At 33.3% G+C, this 22479-nt stretch overlaps 1 protein-coding gene across 1 annotated transcript; it reads right to left on the bottom strand.

Moving 5' to 3' along the window:
- Positions 1 to 4004: 4004 nt before the first annotated feature.
- On the bottom strand, positions 4005 to 8902 carry LOC131065356 (disease resistance protein TAO1). The gene is made up of 5 exons (XM_057999846.2): positions 8044 to 8902; positions 6853 to 7919; positions 5996 to 6271; positions 4649 to 5892; positions 4005 to 4560 (listed from the first exon to the last, which is right to left on the bottom strand). Exons 2-4 carry the CDS (start codon positions 6955 to 6957, stop codon positions 5047 to 5049), a joined length of 1227 nt encoding a protein of 408 aa, XP_057855829.2. The 5' UTR covers positions 6958 to 7919; positions 8044 to 8902; the 3' UTR covers positions 4005 to 4560; positions 4649 to 5046.
- Positions 8903 to 22479: the final 13577 nt, after the last annotated feature.

The following is a 22479-nucleotide window of genomic DNA, read 5'->3' on the forward strand; positions in this document are numbered from 1 at the left end:
ATGTTGAAACCTTTTCAACTAAGAGCCAAGGACTGGCATGAATTTGCTTCGCCAAATCCACCTGGGACATGATCTCAACCTCATCCCTTATTTTGTTAGAAGACTTGATACCTGGTAGGCTCATTAAAAACTATTCAACTTCTCCAATTATCAAAGGTCTGTTGATTACTTCGTTATATTTTAGGTATTTTCTATTGCATAAATTCTTCACCTTCTAGAATTATGTGGAATTCTACATTATTGATTGAGTGTTTTATTGGAGAGTCATTCTCCTTGAATAAGGACAATTCTTCTTCACTAGTTTTTGGAGATTCATGAGCATCACCTATTGCCTAGGTTTTTAGCTCTCAAATTTTTAATGTACATCTCTAAATTTCCTTCCATACACAATAGAATAGTGATAGTTAAACTAGCAATTAGTTATAGTCACATGAAGTTGGGACATCCTTCGCTCTCTTCCATGAAATTTATCCCTTCTACAATTGATAAATGTTTGAAGTTACCTCATAATGACACTATTATAATGATTAATCATGGCCTCTACCAACCCAGAGAAAAGTATGGAAATTTCCCTCTTGATTACTTTTGGCCCAAATAACCTAAGGATTTAAAGCCTTGAAATAATATCCTTTTCTTATCTTACAAGAAATGAAAAAATAAGATGATACATGCCTTGAGTAAACCTAGAGACCCTCCACCCATGGATATTCCAACTTGGTCTTCTTCCTAATCCCATTCCTCCTATGTCTTCCATGGTCCCGCATACTACATCCTATAGAGGAAAATGATCAACATCATGTTTTTCTCAAGATAATGGGTTTTCTTCTATTCCACCCCCTTTAAAGGAAGAAAAGAAACCTATATTGATTGATCCTCAACCTTCACAAGTCTTAGGAAAAACTAAAAGGAATTAATGTGCGAGAAAATATCGATGAAGATGTTGTGCTAAGTCTCGCAAGTTTGCTTCCCAAACCATTTCCTTCTAGAAGACACCAAATGTTGACTTGATCTCATTTGTCTAGCCTTTGCCTAACCCTAGCGAGGAAGTTCATCTCAAATCATCTAAGTTGAAAAAATGTTTAAGAAAAATTATGGTGCAACTTATTTTCGTGTTAAGGATCCTATTATAATTATTTGGATGATGATATAGATTATGATAATAATATTGATGATGCTAATAATGATGATCCTAACAATTTTGATGATACGTATGAGATTATTGAGGTTAATATTGAGTTATCTTTATATTTTTCAAAAGCATTAATTCTAACCCCTAGTAACAAATAAAGTGACTCATCATTATAGCATAGTCCTTGTTTAGAACTTGTAGTAGCTGCGCCAATCACACTTCTTGTTTCTCCTCTTCCATCTTTTCCACCATACTTAAATGATGTTAAGAAAGATTGGGAGGCAGATGATTTGGTTGACTAGCTTCATTTGTGGCATATATTCTCTTTTGTATGTTTTCTTATTTGTAATGTGCTTTCCCTGTGATGTTCTACTTGATATTTCTTTTTGTTATGATAGGTTCTCTTTGGACGACCCTTGTTACTCCATTAGTGCAAGGTAATAAATAGGCTGAATTCGTTGTGACATTCCTCTTTTTGTATTTCCATTTTTCTATATGTTGTTCTCTTTATGTCTTTGTGTTGTCTGCTTGGGAATGATACAAAGCTTTGAGATCTCTTTTTGGCTTCTTCCATGTTGACCCAAAAAGACATTTTTTTATTCATCTCATGTGCGCTTCTTCCATTGTGTTTGTATTTCTATTTCCTTGGGGGGATGAAATGAATTCAATACAATTATTCTTGACATTAATTATTTATCAAAAGTGTATATTGACCCCAAAGTTAGTGGATCCCTTATGTATTATCCTTTGATTTAAATTTAGGTGAGCTAGCAATCAAGCATTGAAGGAGAGGTCAAGTCAAGTTCAAGCATTTAAGATGGCATCTATGATCAACCTTTCATGAAGATATCCTACATGATTTACTAAACCCTTTGCATGAGGATTCAAGAAAGCTTCATTGAGGTATCAAATTCAATTACAAGCATTAAATTATGATCTAGCATTTCCCTCAAAAGGAAAGCATTTTACTCCAATTCAATTTTATTTTCATTTCAATTATCATTTCAATTTCAAGGTTAATTCATAAACTAGGATTTGACTTATGATAAACCCAAACCGCTATCCACAATCCCCCCTGCCCTCTCTGTCTCTCTCTGTCTCTGTCTCTGTCTCTGTCTCTATCTCTTTGTCTCTATTTCTTTGTCTCTCTCTGTCTGTCTGTCTGTCTGTCTGTCTGTCTGTCTGTCTCTGTGCGTGTGTGTGTGTGTGTGCTAGAAATTGATTCAGGTATTATGACTGAAGATTCTAATAGAGTAGACAATAGTGAACAAGTTTAGATTTTATAAGCATGGAAAATAGAAGACCAAGTAGCTCCTACCATCCTAGTCCTACAAATTTAGTCTGATCTTTTGGCAATGGATTATGTGTGTCTTCTAGATCTAAAAAACATCCCACTTGTCTATCTTAGAATTTACAGGACCAGGTCACTCCCACCCTCCTAGTCCCGACAATTCGACCCAAATTTTTAGCTATAGGTCATAATCTATTTTCACTTCTTATATTTTTGTCTACAACTTTGTGTGAAAACATCCCATCATTACTATTTTTGTCCAATTCCTCATTTTTAACATTATAATTCAAATACAATTTTAACTCTCTAAAATGGGAAGCAAAAAATAGTTAATCCAATCAACATCTCAACTCTCTTCTCTAATTGAATTGTAGGTAGATCTATTGAGTTTACCTTCCACTTTTAAATGCGAGTATGATCTTGTGAAATGAGTGGTTTTACTATCTTAATTGGTGAAACCCTAATTTCAAGGTTGGAATTGAAACCAGGTAATAAAATTAAAATTATAATTAACTAAGGTTTCATCTCCACATCTTCAAATATGATGCCACACCAGAATGCTTTTTGCCAAAGTGTCCAAAAAACCCCCACAAAAAAGTGAGATCAATATTTGTGCACTAAGTCATTTTTTATTGGTGTGTTGATGTGGCATCATATGTTGTGTGGCTTTTTTGAGCTAAGGGATACATTTCATTGAATTATGAGTAGTCATTATCAGCAATAACAACTTTAAAGTGACAACTATTGGTGCTTAAATAGATGAGTGCTATCATAGTCATTGGAATGTTCTTAACTACAGGGTCCTCTCTCCCAACTATTTTTGAATACAAATATATGACCAAACAAAAAACAATGATTTAATATGAAAAAATATAAATTCATTATACACCATCTACAATAAAATATTTATTGTCAAACACCTCTAACCTTATAATATAAATATCTTTTGTTTTTTGTTGATTGACTATATGGTTTTGTAGCTTGGCTTATAATAAGGTGAAGGCACAAATGGGGATCTCATCTCCGACATTAAGAACAATCCAAATCTGTGAGCATGATAACTCAGCTAGGGCACAAAGCCTGCAAGTAAACCGACCCATTGAGGGTCTAGCATAGGCGTGGACACTTGTGTAACCACCAATGTATAAACATTACAACAATTCACAATCAACCCAAATATCTCCTATATTATTTAATAGTACCGACTCTTATTTATCTATTTGTTGTAAATATTATTTTAATTATTACTCATTAGGCTTAAATAAATTTTACAAAAGATATTATTTTTTTAAATTTAAAATATATTTAAAATTAATATGATTTATTACAAATTATATAATATTTGAAATATTTAGTTATATTAATTTTTAATTTATTCATGAAAAATCATTATTTAAAATATATATTTAAAAAAAATTCAATCTATATTATTACTAAAATTCAAATTAAAGAACAATTAAATAACTTTTATTTTGAAATTTCTATTTCAAAGTTGAATTTTAGACCATTATTTCTTTTATTTTCGTCTCACTCTAGTTCACATTGCATGAAAAGAGGTGAATTTTTAACATTTATCGGACTCTCTAGATAAAACATAATTATTATTAGGCTACCATAATTATCTCTACGCTTTCCACTTAGGAATAAAAATAATATAACCTCAAAATGCTTGGTAAAAGTGACAATATGTCCACACTTTCCAGTTCCCCATACAAATAAATAAAATAATACTAGCTCCAAATGCTTTGCATAAGTCTCAATGATGCCTCCACTAGCATTTTCTTTTCTCCTCTCACAGCAAAACCTCTCTCCACTTCCACTTTTACTTCCGAATTACAAAATAGGCTGAAGCGACCCTCTGCACGGAGCCCTTCTGAATGTTGTGAGAAGACAGCGATCAATGCCCATCTCCCCTCTCCAATACCGAAGCCAATTTTAAAGAAGAAGCACCATTTACAATAAAACAGAGCATAATGGCAGTGCTAATGGGGGAATGCAATTTCGGTTTGGAGGAAATATCCTTGTTAGAGAAGGAGTCGACAACTGAAAGATTTGGAGACAGCCCAAGTTTGAAGGAATCTACAAGTGAGGACGCATCAGGGACTGTCCCCGCATATATTATCATTTCATCTGGCCAATTCTACAAATTCCTTGCACAACATTCAGTCAATGCATGATTACATAGAAGATAAATAAAATATTTTATTCTTAGAAACTATTATATTTACCTGTATTGTTCCAATAGCTGATCCCTTGTTTGCTCTGAGTTCCACCTCCTTCAATTTCCTCATGCGCTCCAAATTTCCTATGATCGACACCTCCCAACAGGTACTTAGTGCCAATTTTTCCATTCTTGTGCATCCTTCTATACCTTCAATTTTCCCAATTTGGTCACACTCTTCAACTTCAAATTCTCTGAGAGAAGTTAAACGTGCAAAGCTCGGAAACTTCTCCAACTTTAGACAGCAATGTATATGCAGACGTTCAATCTTTACTGGCAATGATTCAATCTCCGTTAAATGAGCATTATTAAGAAGATCTAGACTCTTAAGGCGGGGATAATGGTCTTCAGGAATTGAAATCCTGCACACTTCGGTTCCATCTAGACTGATCTGCTTCAGGTTGCTCAACGTAGAAGATGAAGGCGCCGCCTCAAATCTACTTGGCTGATTGGGCAATTAAATATTACTAAGTGCAAAGAGGCCGGTAAAGATTTCAGGCTGTCACAATGCCCAATGGAAAGATGAGCTAAAGAGAAAAAATTTCCAAAGGAGTTCGGCAAAGATTTCAGGCTGTCACAAGTGCTAATTGAAAGACTAGTCAAGGAGGACAAATTTTCAAGAGAGGTCGGCAAAGATTTCAAATTGTAACAATTCGAAAGTGAAAGGTTTTTCAAGGAGACCGAATCTCCAAGAGAGTTTGGTAAACTTATCAACAACTCACTCCTTATAACCATCGTTTGCAGCCTGCTTAGTTGACCGATTTTAATCTCCCTTAGCCTGTTCAAACCATCTAAATAGAACTCTCTCAAAAATACCTGATTTGTGACGTGATGAGGCAACTCTTCCAATTGTATGCACCAAGAAAGATCCAGAAACTCCAACTTTGTAATATTTTGAAAATCATCTGACCTAAGTATGAGGTGTACACATCCTCTTAATTTGAGATATTCCAGTAGCATCAAGTTCTTAAAAGAGTCTGGTAACCTCTTCAAGTTAAAGCACCCAGACAAATCTAGATATTGCAGATTTGCCAAATCGCCGAAACTATTGGGTAGTGATGATAGCATTCGACAACCCGATAATATGAGATGCTCCAGCAATTGCAGATGGCAAATTTCTTCTGGCAAACTCCTAAGAATGCTACCTGTGATTGCTATCTTTTTCAACTCAATGAGGCACCCTATTGAATTTGGAATTTTTTGGAAGTTGTAGCAGTTAGATATAACCAACTCTCTTAACTGTACGGGGGCCTGTAGCAAATTTCCAACCAGACAAATGTAACACATACATACTACAATTATTTAATAAAATTGAAATATAGATTTAATAGAGCAGAAATGGGAGACTACTTACGTCACTCTCAGCCTCCCACAACTCTTCTAAGTGATCTTCCCATACAGGTATGTTTTTATATATTTCGTCGAGATGTAAAACCCGCAAAGATTCCAATGAAAGCTGCGCTGGAAGATTCCTCTGCCCAATATCGGACCAGTGAAGCCAAACCAGATTTCTTGATATTTCATGGATTATTTGACTAAAATAAACTCCCACAATCTCCAAAAGGTTTAGTCCAACTAAATAGGGTGTAAGCGACAAAAAATTTCTGCTTATATCAGGTGTGGGTTCCTCCTGCAAGCAGAAACCACAAAACTCAACAAACTCACTAATTAATCGACCTCTTTCCTACATTATAAGTAAGGGATTTGAGCGCTCAATACAAAAATACGAAATATCTAGAAAAAACTATACAAAAAATTAAAACTAGTGAAAGTAGGTGGAGAAACACAACACAAAGACAAACATTACTATGTAAAACAACTGCTTTTTTATTCCAGTTGAGGCAGCCTTAATTCCTCGGATTCCACTTCTTTTCTAAAAAAAGATTAGAATATTATAAAAATAAAATAAAAATTCATTGTCTGTTTAAATGCATATATAATAAAGAGGAAAGTTGTTAAGTAAATTCGATTGCATAAAAGACTAGTGAGTCGTCTTTTTAAACAATTGTTTGACAAAGATATCAGATTCCACAATCTATAATTTTATCAAAGCTGAGTTTTCTTGATTAGATTGTGTGTTAGTTGTGTGTTAGCTTTGATAATTGTTTAAAATGTAAGAACAATAATATTCTTATACACAAACATTCGGGTATAGAATATGTTTTCATTTCTATTGTTTGTTCAGAAAATAAAAGAAAGTATTAACCTCACCTTTGTTTGTTTCTCAAAATTAATAATCTGTTGGGGCAACCAAATCTGGTAGGGCCGATGCTTATTTGCTATTTCCCATCCAAGATCTCTTAAGTGGTCATGCATTCTTATGTAATTATCATTGTGAAGCTCAACCAAACACTTATTGAAAAGCCTTCCCAGATGTGCAAACCACTCCAACCCGATCCATCCCAGACTTCAATAGCCAAATTGTGCTCTTTACCAATAAAGAAACATACAATATCAAGGAATGCCTCTTTCTCTTCATGGTCAAGACCATCATAGCTTAATCTGAGTTTCTTTTTTATATCATTAGGCAATAATCTAGAGACCTTATGAAACAGAGACTCCCAATATTTTTTGTGGCACTTTCCATATAATTGCCCTCCAAATACCTTGAGAGACAGAGGCAATCCATTGCAAGCCTCTACAAACTTTTCAACAAGTTCCTCAAATCCATCAAGTGGCAAAGCTTGTAGAAAAGCATGCCAACAAAACAATTGTGTAGCATTAAATGGATCTAATGTTTTCATTTTATACACCGAGGATATGTGCCAAGATGTAAGAACTTCACGCTCCCGTGTTGTAACAATGATGATACTACCGCTTGGAAGGCTGTCTTTTGCAGGTAAGAGAGCATCCAATTGATCGCATGATCCACATCATCCATAACAATGAGCACCCTAAAAGATTTCAAATGCCTTGTTAGAATTTCTTTACCTTGCTCTACATTGTCAAATGTTTTATTCCCACCAAGGTCTTTGAGGAGTTCAATCTGTTTTTTTAGTAACACCTCTTTGGCTTCTCTAATGTCAAAAATAAAGCTGGATCTCTCCATGGATGATCGTTTTTTATTGTACAATTCTTTGGCAAGTGTGGTCTTACCCGAACCACCCATCCCCCAAATACCCACAATCTGTACATCCTGATCACACTCAGCAAATTTATTCTCAAAGTCTTCTACTGTTTCATGGAGACCTACCGGATGTTTTGCAACTACTAATGACACATTGCGCCTTTCTTTCAGTACAATATTCACAATATTCTTCAACAGCCTCCTCTCATCACTGAACAAGTAAAAACATTGAAAAATCAAACTACTAACAGACGTTTACGCAAAAGTTAAATTACATAGATAACAAAAAGAATAAATATTTGTTAAGATAGGTCGGCTGAATGTGTGGCACTTACGCTTTGTTTTTGACAATTTCACTCCTGAAGCTTTTCTCGGCTATATCTACGTTTCTTTTTATGCTTGTCAAAGGCACCAACATACATTCCTTTCTTTTCAGCTATATATCTGAGATCAATAGGATCTACATAGGTGAAGATGGGAACTATCTTGGCGCCACTATTAAGCATATACGAGAGCTCTGCCAGACACCAAGGTGATTCTGCGTATCTCTTTGAAAAAATTGCAATATGAAGGATAGCACCGCGGATTACTGCTTCTAATGTTGCTGGCAATAAGTCGCCATATTCCAATTCCTTTGAATCTAAAAAACCAGACACCTTCATGTTACGAAGGACATTATAGATCCTGGTGGCTAAGATTTTTTTGACATCTGGTCCACGATGATTGATGAATACATCGTAAGACGGCTTTCGGATGAGTGTTGAGAATGTAGATGCAGATGGTGCAATTTCATTAAAAGCACCCATAATCTCATTCTCTGGGATACGACCAGTGGTATAAGTGTTTGCAGGCTCCCTCTCTGTTTGACCAGAAGAGGTAGAACTAGACGCCATGGGAATAGATTTAATTGAACACAGAGGAGCCGTGATAAAAAATCAATAAAAACAGGCTGGAAGAAGGTTCGGTTTTTGAGCTAGGGCAAGAGCTAAGTATGAGTAAGAGAAGAGGTCGAAGCAGGGGAGGAAAATAAGAAGATAAGTAGTATGTGATTTGCGTCTGAAACGCCCATTTCATCAAGGGAAGCGTGTGGAATACGGAGTATGATTTGTGGAAGAATCGTGGAATTGTGAAGGAAAGCATGTGAACGAGGGCTTATACCTTTTGGTACAAGGAAAAATGGAGTCGGCGATGATAAGAAGTGACATTTACGAAGGAAAAGTATGGAATAACGTGAGAAGTGGAGCAGCTGGTAGTGAGAAAGCATGTTGAAGACAAAGGAGGACCAGTTTTAGTGGCATCGATAATGGAGTGCATAATGGGACAGTGGGGCCAAATAATAAAGCTAAGCTCTCTAAAGAGTAGAGTGGGACCATCAAGAATAATGGTGCATATCATAGTCAATAGACAAGAGACACAATGTGTTAAAGTTCTTGTTAAGATTTGAATATTTTTTAAATAAATTATCTTTTATAAAAAAATTTGCTTTGCAAATGTTATATATAAATAAATATATATTATAAATAAAATAAATTTAAAAATATGAATTTGAAAGATTTAAAATATATATTTTTGAATAAGTGATTTCTTAAACAAATCTTTGTTATTTTATACATATAAATAAATATAATATTATAATTAAAAGAAATCTAAAAAATGTAAATTTAATTTATTAATTTTTAAAAATAAATTATATCTTAAATAAATTACTTATTAAATAATGATTTATATGATATAACATGAATCTTTATTTAATTATTTTTATTACTTTTTAATATTAATCATTTGCATTATCTTATCTTATTGATCTAATAAATTAAATTAATTATTAATTAATAAAAATATAATAAATAAATTAAATTATAAAATTTTACATATATAAATAAAAGAGAAAAGAAGACACTTAATTAATTACAAATATATTATGATTTTAATTATTGATTTCATATATTTTAAAAGTAAACATCACTTATAATGGTTTTATACATATAATTATAGCAAAACTAAATCTATATAAATAAACAAATAACTTAAAAGAGAATAATAAGAAGTTAAAAAAAATTAATGTACATAAAATTAATATTAAAAATATATTTAAAAAAGATAAAAATAAAATATATTTCAAATATTATCAATTAAAGGACAATTCAAAAAGTGAGACTTGTTTATATCTACCATAACCCAATTAAATTTATTTGATCTAAATGATAACTTATTTAATTTAATTCTATTAAGTACAGAGAATTGATTGAAAAGACCTAAATTAAGAGCCTATTTTTTAGGACTTCTATAAATCCCTACCATTCACGTGGTTGTTCACAGGAAATCAAAGAAAAACTACTGTTAAATATGGCCATATTTCTCTTTCTACGAGACTATAGCATGAAATATTATAAAACATGTGGATTTATACCAGTGATGGATGATACAACAAAATTAATATATGAAAGGCATTGTATTTAATGCAATGCAGAGCTTGTGTGTCCCATAGTTTAAGAGAAATAATTTTTTAATGTCATGTATTTAACAAGTGTTGCAGAGCAACGTAGTTCCTGCATAGGAGTGGAAGGATGGTTGTGTGGTGGTTTTGAGTTGTTGGCAGACCTAAAAGAAGAAGTCAGCTTGTTGTTGGTGTTATTCAAAAGAAGCTTGAAGCTAAACTTGGAGTGTGAAGAAAACTTGAATAACAGATTTGCAAAATCTTTCACATCTTTGAGGTCACAAACATGAGGAAGATTGAATGAAAGTGAAAGAGTAATGTTTGGTAATGGGAGTAGGAAATGGATATCGATGGCAATATTGAGGAGATGGCAGATATTATGGAGATTGCAACACAGTGTTGACTATCATTGGCCTGTAGCTAAATGTATTGCATGGGAATGAAGTGGTTAGTAATAAGAGACATTGTAGTGTTGGGAAAATGGTTGAAGGAATAGTCTTTGATATAGATAATATAGTGATTGAGGTGTAGGAAAATTTAGCGAGCTAAGATGGAAGGTCTATGAGGTGGATTGGAAGAGCTGACAAGGCATGGCATGGTATAAGTAACCGTACAAGAGATGCCAAGTAAAAAAAATTAAAGAGGTAAAATATGACACAACTTTATACCATAAAGTATGTTAATTTCTAGCAGTGCAAGGTTAAATAACCGGTGCCAATTTGCGAAAAACACTAGTTCTGTGGATTCTGTAAAATGCCCATATTTAGAGTGTAAGCAATTCATTCAATTTTCATGCATGATGATGATCATTAAAATAATGAAGTACAAAACTTTTATTCATACATACAAGATCCACACTATAGTGCCAACCAAATACATAACTTTTGTTGCTATAAAACATATGTATACAGTAAAAGATTCAAGAAAAAATAGCCAAAAATCTAATTTCAATATTAAAAACATGATGCTTCAAGTACTTAGAATTCAAATCAATGTGTCATAATCATGACAGACTCAGAATGATAGAGATTATATCAATCTACATTAAGTAGTTGGTAAGCTATAGCACTTGAGAACAGGTCCCAAGTTCTAATTGTGACAAGAATCTTTATCAATTTCCAAATGGGAAGTATGTGATGCTTATATTTAAAACGAAATGCCTAGCCTTTTATCATATTCACTTGATCAATTTCCCTATTTCTTTATGAAAAATAACAAACCTTGACATTCTTTTTTAGCTTGCCCCTTGTAAGATTATTTGCCATAGAATTGATACAAACTGGTTTAATGCTAAAGCTGTTGATGGCAATGGATTCATTGCTTGAGATTCGATGATAGAAAACACATCAAGCCCAATGAAAATGCAAGTTGTAGCTCTTCGGGTAAGTGCAGATCAAACAACCTTCTACAAGTGCACTTTCAAGGGATATCAGGGAACTCTTTATTCCCACACTTATCATCAATTCTATAAGGAATGTACAATATTTGGTACTTTGGTGTTCATCTTTGGCAATTCTGCTATGATATTTCAGAATTGCATTATTGTAGCCTTGAAGCCCCTTCAGGGTCCAAATCTGATCCCAATCAGAGCATAGGATTTTCATTCTAGAAATGCAAGGTTGATAGAACCCCTAAGCTCCTTTCAACAGGGAATGCCAAACATCTTTTCCAAGGTTCTGCACTAATTCTGAAAGATGATGACAACTTATCCAAAAGCTAACCTAGACTTGGTACACTACTTAAATATTCAATTGTATATCAAAACAATGTCATTCTATTTCAAAAATATTTAGTTATGTGTTTCATGTATTAAATTAGAAAAAAATTAGTGAAGAATTTCATTGATCACACTTGGTATACTCCAAGATAAGAGAGAATTAAAAGAAACTGTAACAATCTAGCCATTAAACTAAGTTACAAGAGACACCAAGCTACCAACAATACCCTTCATATTAATAGGAAATATCTGTATCAAACCAAACACAAATAAATCAATAGATTATGAAACTCATGTAATTATTTATTGATATAAATAAATCATGAAATTGGACTATTAATGCATGTGATTTGACTGTTCTTACCCTCTGCTTTGTTTACAAGAGTAAGAGAAGACAGATTGGATGAAAGGGAAGGGATTTTGCTTGACACCATGCTTAATTAATTCTTTTTAAGATTTGGAAGGTAGGGTTCGATTTTGAGAAAATGTGATTTAGGGTTCAAATGCTAGCATTGAGTTTTCAATCCATATTAGCAGTGTAAAACTTTTGGAGAAAATTGTTTTGCAAGTTTCAAAGCTAAATTGTTTTATATATTTTTTAGGTAAGGTTTTATTTTAAATTAATGTGGCCTAGGGCTTAAATTCTAACCCAAGTTTCAAAGCTCGGCTATGGATACAAAGATTCTATAACAACAAGGTACACACATCTGTAGCTAGAGGTAGGCATTCCTAATGAGGCACGGATTACACCTAATCACAAATAAATCACCCCTATTTTTATAAACCATAAATACTCAATAATATTGCCTTTGTGTACCAGGTAGTAGAGCTATCAGTATTATGAAGAAGCTCAAGATTGAGAGATGGATTCAACTCATTAGAACAAGCATCAATGACTACTCAAGTTTAGGTATGACTTCATGAACTACCTCAAGGTTGCTGGCACCAATAAATTTTTGAATAGATTGGGAATTTGTTTTAGGTCTTATTTTTCTTGTTGAAATGCAACATGATTTCATTAATCCTAGAATAACATTCTAAAGTACATGCTTATCAACCTTAAGGCCTGCTATGTATTGCATCTTGGAAATCATGAGTCAGGACTATGAGGGTAAGTATTCAAATCTATCAGATCTTATCCATTGGCCTTGTACCTTACCTAGAGTAAGGTTGTTTAAGTACGCTAGAATATGTGTTGGTCTTTGTTGGGGAGATAACTTGCCATTTCAATCAATCCACTATGACTATACCACACTTACAAAAACTGGTGGATTTTGAAATTATCTTTTAAAGTGTAATATGCTACTAATCAGGTTATGCTATAAGTTTTCATGGAATACTATAGTCGAATTCCAGCTTGACCACTAGAATAATATGAGACAATCAAGTGTATTTAGCCTTACATGTTTGTCTCCTACATTACCGAGAATAAGGCCATTTAAGTCTTAGTTATGCTAGAATTTATATTGATCTTGATCGGGGAAATAACTTTGCGAGCTTTAAACAATCTACCGCTATTGACCACATTTAGGAATGTTGAAGGATTTTGAAAATATAATATGTTACCAATCAGTATATTTGGAAGTTTTCCTACCATGCCCTAGTCAGGATTTGGCTTCTACTGCTAGATTAATTTAGGAGCAATCCTCTAGTTCTTTTTAATTTAAAATTTGTTTTGAATATTAGCACTTGATGAGTATCTCAAAAAAGAAAAGAATGGGATTAGCCTTGTCAAAGAGGAATCAGAATGCTGAAGTAATATCTTAACAAATAAGTTTTCATCAAGTACAGACAAGTTGCCAAGTTGTAAATGATGAATGGATTATTGGAAGGAATCATGAATGAATCGATAAATATTTGAGACCCAATAAGTACACTTACATAAAGTATATTACTCACAATGACAGCAGGAGCATAGTTTCTATGAAATAAATTAATTATTTTGGCCTTGGGAAGACTTTCCAACTCCTCTACATATTCCTGTATAACATATCCAATAGATTGATAACCCAATATCAATAGTAATCAACTATCATGTTTTAACTACTTTAATGAAACTAATTACCTCAAAACTTTAACTCCTCAAATTGCAGCTTAAGCTTGAAATTGAAATTGGAAGCTGATGGAATTGATACCAATGAATCAATAATACATCTATTTCTAGAACAAACAAAACCAAATATAAGCACCATGATTTTAGTTGCTTCATATGACACATCATATTGGTTTCCCCTAAGAGCTTGTAATTTTTCTTTAAAATCTTTATCACGACCAACCTTTGCCTGGAATACACTGACAACAAATATGTTAGATAGAGCACCACATTTCCTTAATGGTGTTGGTAAGATTTTTTTTTGTTGTAAATGAGCATATTGGGTTTTCTTTTATCAGACATAGTACTGCAGTTTAGGTCCACAAACTTCAAAGCCAACAAAGATTAGAACCTTGCCTAATATATTGAGAAATTTGCACCAGGAATGGGTTGCTGATAATACTTGAAGTTTTCCAGACATGATTTGAAACTAGTTTGAAACAAGGCTATTTGCAAAATAAGTACAAACACATGCTGAATTTTCAACCTAAAAGTTTTAAAAACTAGCATAGATAAATTCATGGCAAGTATGGTTGTATTAGACATGTGCATTTGACATGGTAAGTTTGCAAAGAGCTCCAAGTCATAATCTCCCCTATGGTGGAGGTTGGCAAAAGATTCCTTGAGTCATGATTATGTTGGAACACCCAATATAGACAAGAATACTCACCAACCATCTTGGAGACTCAAGAATAAGAGAAAAGGCCCGCAGCTAATAGCATGCTTGGTATGGTTCCTGTCAAAACAGAGCACCACAAGATTGATCAAAAGTCATATCCCATAACTCTTTATTCCCACACTTATCATCAATTCTATAAGGAATGTACAATATTTGTATTGTGGAATTCATCTTTGGCAATTATGTTGCAATATTTCAGAATTGAAGTCTTGCAGACTTGAAGCCCCTTCAGGGTAAAAACAATACCTGCGTAGCAGACCAAATCTGATCCGAATCAGAACATAGGATTTTCATTCCAAAAATGCAAGGTTGATGGAACCCCTGAGCTCCATCGACTCATCATTAAAGCTTTTGGAAATTTTCATGGTAAAAGTGAAACCAAAAGTCTGAGATCATCGGTCAGGATATCCAATCCGTTATTAAAGCTTTCGAAAATACTTATATTTAAAATAAACTCAAAAACCTAAGATATTTTGGGTTAGAACATCTGTTACACCAGCAGTCAAAATTGAAAAAATCTTTACTAAGTTAAATGTATTATTTTTCCTTCGGCATTTTCTGGGGTTTACCTTCTAAATCTTGTAAGAAACAGATCCTAAAAATCCTTAAACTGGTTTCTTTAAAAAGATGCAGAGGAGGAAATAAGGAAACTTAACTGGTAGATTGAAGATCTGAACAATTCTAGCAGTTATAGTAATTTCTAGAGGATATGTGCTTGATCTGGATGCCATAATGGGATATTCTTGAGCTTCTTGAGTGTAATTTCTGCTAAATTTTATGGTAAAAACTGGATGATTGTGAGAGAACAGTCCCGTAGAGATATATATTTCCTGCCAAAGGTCAAAATGAAGCTCAATATCCTCAACAACCACGTAAATGGGACAACTATTTTTTGCATTTTCCATGAAAGCCCACCGCCATTTAGAGGTAGGATGTTGTATTCAGGATGGTTACTGCAGGTGTCCTGTCACTGTTTAATACACCATCTCCAAACGCTCGAAATTACTGCTTTCTTTCTTTGGTTGTGGCACCACTCCTCGAAACGTTCACGTTCTCTTGTCTTGATAACTGCAAATGCTCTTTATCATTCAATCAGAGTCTGTCGAGATTTATGTTCAACAGTAAATTGTTAAATATCGATCAATTTTCTGAATAAAACATTGCAAGAGAAATCTTCAAATAATATTGAATTTTAATTGGCTGAGAAAGGTTAGTTTAATAACTGTTTAGTGCAAGCCCTCCGCTATAGTTATATGCTACGCAGGAACTAATAATGACAAAATTTTCAGCAATATAAAATGTGTATGATTTAATAGTAATAAATGCACCTCTTAGATGAATATATTATTTTACATCACATAAAATTGAATATTTTACCTACTATTTTTAACATGAGCCAACATAAATGAACAAAAATACTATTTTTATAAATATGTAAATTATAAAATAAACATATATTATAGAGTTTTTGCTCATAGATTTTAATTCTAAATGCTAACTGGTTCAACTAGTTTAAAAATTGAACTACATGAATGCAATAGTATTCCTGCCTTTGGTAGGAACTAATAAATTAAACCGGTGTAAATAATAGTGGAGAGTGTATGTTATAGATAACATAAAAAACAATAAGATATTTATTTTAAATTTTTATTTCTTATTTATTTTATTCTTACATACTAACTAAAAAAATATTAAACATAATCTATTTGAATTTAAAATGTAATACTATAATATAATATTGTAAGGATTTCATTATATTTTAATTAATTTTTTTTTAATAAATTAATAGCTACAGAGGGGCAGCACCCTTGTATTAATCAAAAATTGAGAAATACATACCTGGTTTAGAAAGAGCCGTGGGGGGAAAGAGCCAGGAAGAAAACCCCTCACCATTGGTCCAACAGTAAAAAGGGCCAGCCAAGCTGGCATAGATCCTAAAAAGCTAGAAAAAACAACCCGAGGAGAACAAAGCTAGTTGAAACCAAAAACCTACAATTATCTAAACAGTGCAAGAAAATGAGATGTGGAAAAACAACGACGGTCGTAGCACAGGGCCAAGAAGGACGATGTGTTCAGGATTCTTCATCATTTGAGTCTGGGTCCTCGTCACTAGGGCCAGGAGCAACAGCTACATCCAGAATAATTGGGCAATCACTCCCACAAGTAGCATGAGCCAATGATTTCGCTTTTGCCTAGGGGTGGCGGACATCATCCAAAATCCATTCTTCACCACGGCCAAGACCCCAAGAGTTGCCTTCAACTATGTCATCGTTGGCCATAATGTCAATGTCTTCTCTACCTGAAAGATCTTCCTCCTAGATAAAGGTTCTCCTCCCGGCACCCGTGAAGCCTGATAGTATACCGATAATTTTGCAGAGGAACTCAATATTTCTGTTAATAACAGGCCACGAGGCCTCCAGGTTATTGAAGTCAAGAGAGTTTACAATCACCTTTTTCCACACCTCCAAACCATTTCCCAAGCTCATATAATAATTTTGGGGGAAGGGCAATCTGAGATTGCCATCAACATTGTCCAACACTGCGTCAATTTACCCAAGAAAGTGGTGCTCGAACACCATTTGGGTGATAAGCTTCGCCCTTTGTTTGCTAATCCTCATATAGAGCAACATAGCTAGGAAGAAGGTCGGGATGTCTGCATTAACTTTGTATCTGTGGTATGCATTAAGGAATTCCTCCCCCAAAATTCTTTTAACATAGTGCAGAAACAAAGGGTGGCTTCACAAAAGAACCGTTTGCAGACGCTTATCGGAGATTTTGCCTAGGAATGCCATTTGGCTTGATCTCTAATATTTGGGTGCTTGAGATGACTAACGATTTTTATAAACACCTTTGCAAATTAAAAATTGATTTGAAACACTCAAAGGATATCTAATCCATGTAAAATAATGAATCACTTTTAAATTTTCTTATCTTTGACATTCCATTGAAAATCATAAGATATAAAGAAACATACAATGAGTAGCATTCATCACACAATTTGAGATAATTATGAACAAAAACTTACTTGAGTAGGAGTTTTCTCCCAAGAAATGAAAAAAAAGAAAGAGAGCAAGGCAAGAGATTCGACCTATTATAGAAAGTAACACAAGCCACTAACTTTGTAGACTGAAAATCTAACTCTATGGATGGCTTAATGACAATGCTTTACTTTGATTTATAAAAATCTAAAACCTTGTACAACTAGATAGACATATGTAAAGGAGTTAATTGTATACATGGAAAATTACAACTTCTAAATATAAATGATACGCTAAATCGACAAGTTCTTTTTATACAAGATAGATTTATGTATTATATGGTATGGTAAAAACACTATCTTAATATTGAAATGAAGCTCCATCTAGTAACAAAAAGTGACCATAACTATCATGGTTGTGATAAAATAAGAAATTTCCTCCTCTATAACTATATTTTATGTTTTTGCACTCTTTCTAATGCCCTTATGTTTACTATATAGAATATCATTTTCACTAATTTTGACATCCTTAATGGTCACAAAAGGACCCCATAAGAGCCCTAAACTTAGAAAGTCATGCCTAAAATCCATAAGAAAGTTTGAAGATAAAAATATTTCAAAAGGTATTTAACAGCATCTGGCACACAAACCCACAATGCATAAAACCCCTATCAAATTTTGTAAAAGGATGCATCTCCCTCTCTTTTTTTCCTTAGATGCATCTAAAATGAATTATATTCCTAATAAATGGAAGAATAGAAAACATGGTATCTATATTTTCTCTCCATACACATGGATTCACAAAAGGTACAATTGAAAAGTGAGAGAGTTGAATATTAGAGATCTAAATCGCAAAAGCGTCTAGGTGAATTATCATTATTGTTCTATCATGAATCTTGTGTATTTATTTTTTGCTTGACATCTCTTAGTTCTTTTTCTCCTCTATCCGTTATTGGAATTCATAGTGATAGGACCCTAGTTTCCTTCTCCCATTGTTTATAATACACACTATAATTTCATACTTCAAATCTAATTTGTTTAATTCATTTTCTTCTTATCTAAATGTTTCTTGTAATCCTTCTTCCATTTTATTTGACCACTGTAAACATTTTTAATTGGTTTCAATCCATTACTTCAAGACACTACACCAATGGCATGTATTCAATTTCAACTACCTAAAAGGAAAATATACATCAAAGCGCTAGGCATCACATGGAATATAGTATCAAGTGTGATGGATTTCAAAGGAACAACTAAAGTAATAAAACCAAGGGACTCATGCATCACATTGTCAGTTTCTTTTATCATAAGTTTAAATTATGATTACAATTTAGTATAAACAACTTCTAGATCCTTACTACAAATATTTGGACTATATCCATTGTCTTTAAATCTTATTTTTCATTTAAAGATGACATATTTCCAATAGAATGTATAATATGAGTAGGGGGTTACTCATGAGATGAAATTGTGATCCTAGATTTGTATTGAACAATATTCTCTAAAAGAGTAATATTCTTAATCTCTAAAAGATTAATATTCTTAATCTCTAAAAGATTAATATTCTTAATAGGATTAATGGTTCTAGATGAAGTTTTTCTTAAGATGTTTCTCCGTGTTTCAAGTGATAATATATTATAGTCAAGGCATGAAGGCTATTTTGAGGGAAAGATGGTTCAACTTGAAAGGAAAGACATCAAGATCTATAAATCATAGTTATAAGAAGAGAATTAGTTTGTTATTTGCATATGAAACTCAGTGGAAGAGACCTGGAATCCAGTGATAAGTGGACCCATTTCATCAAGGAAAGCATGTGGTCGACATCTTCACCTTTTGGTACAAGGACGGAATGTGGAAGAAGGATAGGAGTCAACGATGGTTTACAAGTGACATTTATAAAAGAATGATGTGAGAAGTGGAGCACTTTACTGAGAAGCATGTGGAAGACATCAATAATGGAGAAGATAAAGAGTCATGACATCAATATTGGAGTGCATAATGGGTTAGTGGGACCGAATAATAAAGTAGAGCTGTCCAAAAAGTAGAGTGGAGAGTGAGGACATCAAGAATAATGGTGTAGATGATAGTTTATAGAGACAATTGTAATAAGTTTATACCATAATAATAAATTATTATATTTTAATTAATTTTAATTTACTGAATTAACAATTATATATTTTGAAGTAGTAATTAATTTAGTTAATAGAATTATAGTTGATTAATGTTACAAATTTAAGTAAATACAAAAATAAGATTGAAAGATATATATTTCTTTCAATTTTAATGATGAAAAAGTGTTGTAATAGATGGCTAAAATAATTTTTCAATGTTTCATTCTTTTGAATGGTTCAAATTAAGCTTTTTAATTCAAATTTCGTTGTTCATAGCTTTGGTCTAGATCTACTTCCATGCATTTGATATCCACAAATCTAAATGCAATCTTTAGATTAGAGTGACATGATAGTTTCAAAGAACAATCAAGTAGTTTGTAGACTATTGTCATTGACCTATCTCAATCTCTAATACTTGAGTGCTTGAATGACTAATGATATATACAAAGCTCTTTGCGTTAAATACTCAAAAGATATCTAGTCCATGTAGAGTAATGGAGCACTTTCAATTTTCCTTATCTTTGAAATGTCATTGAAACTCATGAAGTATAAAGAAACATACAATGAGTAGCATCCATCAAACAATTTGACATAGTTATGAACAAAACTTACGTAGGATCTAGCTCTGAAAAAACGAAGTAAAACAAAGAGAGAAAGGTAAGAGATTCCACCTATTATAGAAATTTTAATAAGGCACTAACTATCTAATGTGAAAATCTAACTCTATGGATTGCTCATTGAAAGCGCTTTATTTTGATGTAGACAAATAGAAAGATTGTTACAACTAAATTGACATATGTAAAAGAGTTTATTGAATACATGAAAAATTACCCATTGTAAATATAAACAAAATGCCGAAAGATAAAGTCATCTAAAAACAATATTTTAATAATAAAGATTTATCTAATGTCATGAAGTGATCATGGTAAAAGCACTTTATCTTAATATTGTAATAAATATTTATCTAATACCATGAACCAGCCATAATTATCATGATTATGATAAGATAAGAAATTTCCACCTCTACAACTCCATCTTTTGTTTTTTCACTTTTTCTAATGTTCTTAGACTATATATTTATGACCATTTTCACTATTTTGACATCTCTAATGATCACAAAAGGATCCTGTAAAAGCCCCAAACTTGAAAATCATGCTAAGAAGCCATAAGAATGTAGAGTAAGAGAATAGGAAGCAGGGGAGTAAAATAAGAAGATTAGTATGTGATTTGCGTCTGAAACGCCCATTTCATGAAAGGAAGCGTGTGGAATACGGAGGATCATTTGTGGAAGAATCGTGGAATTGTGAAGGAAAGCATGTGAACAAGGGCTTTACCTTTTGGTACAAGAAATATGGAGTCGGCGATGATAAGAAGTGACATTTATAAAGGAAAAGTATAGAATAATGTGAGAAGCATGTGGAAGACAAAGGAGGACCAATTTTAGTGGGAGAGTGGGGCCAATCAATAAAGCAACGCTGTCCACAGAGTAGACAGGGACCATCAAGAATAATGGTGTATACCACAATCGATAGACAATTGTAATAAGTTTAGATCATAATAAAAAATTAAACCGGTGTAAATAATAGAGTGGAGAGTGTATACCGTACATAACATAAAAAATAATAAAATATTTATTTTAAATTTGTATTTCTTATTTATTTTATTCTTATATATTAAATGCAATATTATAATATAATATTGTAAGGATTGCATTATATTTTAATTAACTTTATTTAAGTTCGCTAATAATTATAAATATTGAAATAATATGGGGGCAAAATTTGGTCCGATGGGAGTATCGACTAACAACACTGTCGAAGTAATTGCTCTTGGGGCAGGCCTTGAATGGTGTGTAGAGAAGGGGGTTCACAAGGTATTGATTGAAGGTGACTCACGGGTTATACTCAATGGCATTGCTAATTAGCAATTCATGGACTGGAAACTAAATTGTTGGATTTCGAGGATGCAACATCTTATCAGTCACATCTCTAACTGTTCTTTTACTCACTTATACCAAGAAGGTAATTCGATTGCAAACTGCTTGGCCAACATGGGAATTAGCAGTTCATGTCCTAAATAGTTGTCTGCAGCAGATGAGATTCCGGACGGTCTGTTGCAGATTTTGAATCGGGAGAAATTATCAATCCCCAGGGCAGGGATTGGATAGACTTAAGTATTTGGCCTTGCATGCTCGGGAGAAAAGCTGAGTTCGAGGGTCTTTCATGTGGTGAGAAATGACAAGTACATATTACGACGATCACCTTTCTTTGCTTAGACTGCAGAAGAAGATTTGATTGGATTTGTTTGGGCAGAAATCTTGAATTTGTCTCCCGACCGGCTATTTTAGGAAGAATCGAGGATAGCAGGGCTATATCTAGATTAGTACTTTGCAAAGACAGGGCTAGTTTTTGTCGAAGTTTCTTCTTATTTGAATCATGGTCCATCATTTCGAGCTGAGTTGTATGTGTTGAGAGGAGACTTTGGAAGTGCAATGCAATTGACTATTTGACATTGATGTCGATGGACAGGAAGCAATCATGGCGATTTTCATGGAGGCACTCAGTGGAGATAGACATTAGTGTCACGGTTTCATCTACGAGACCATCCTTTTCCTGTTAGTGGATACTCTTCCCTCCAAGGAGGCATGTATAGAGAAAATGGATGGGTTTGTCAGGGAAGTTGATGCCAATGCGGTAAGCAATGCAGTCATGGAACTGGAGGAGGAGTGGGCGAGCATTTTGGGGTCATTTTTCAACCC

This window comes from Cryptomeria japonica, chromosome 11 (genome assembly GCF_030272615.1).
Source record: "Cryptomeria japonica chromosome 11, Sugi_1.0, whole genome shotgun sequence".
NCBI classification, from domain to species: Eukaryota; Viridiplantae; Streptophyta; class Pinopsida; order Cupressales; family Cupressaceae; genus Cryptomeria; species Cryptomeria japonica.

What these genes read in the sequence shown, in the direction of transcription:
- LOC131065356 (XM_057999846.2), bottom strand. Translation starts at nt 6,957, where the DNA reads ATGCATGACCACTTAAGAGATCTTGGATGGGAAATAGCAAATAAGCAT. An exon ending in ATTTTGAGAAACAAACAAAG is followed by an intron (nt 6,272 to 6,852) that starts GTGAGGTTAATA and finishes TTCTGCTTGCAG; the next exon opens with GAGGAACCCACACCTGATAT. An exon ending in TGTGGGAGGCTGAGAGTGAC is followed by an intron (nt 5,893 to 5,995) that starts GTAAGTAGTCTC and finishes AATTTGCTACAG; the next exon opens with GCCCCCGTACAGTTAAGAGA.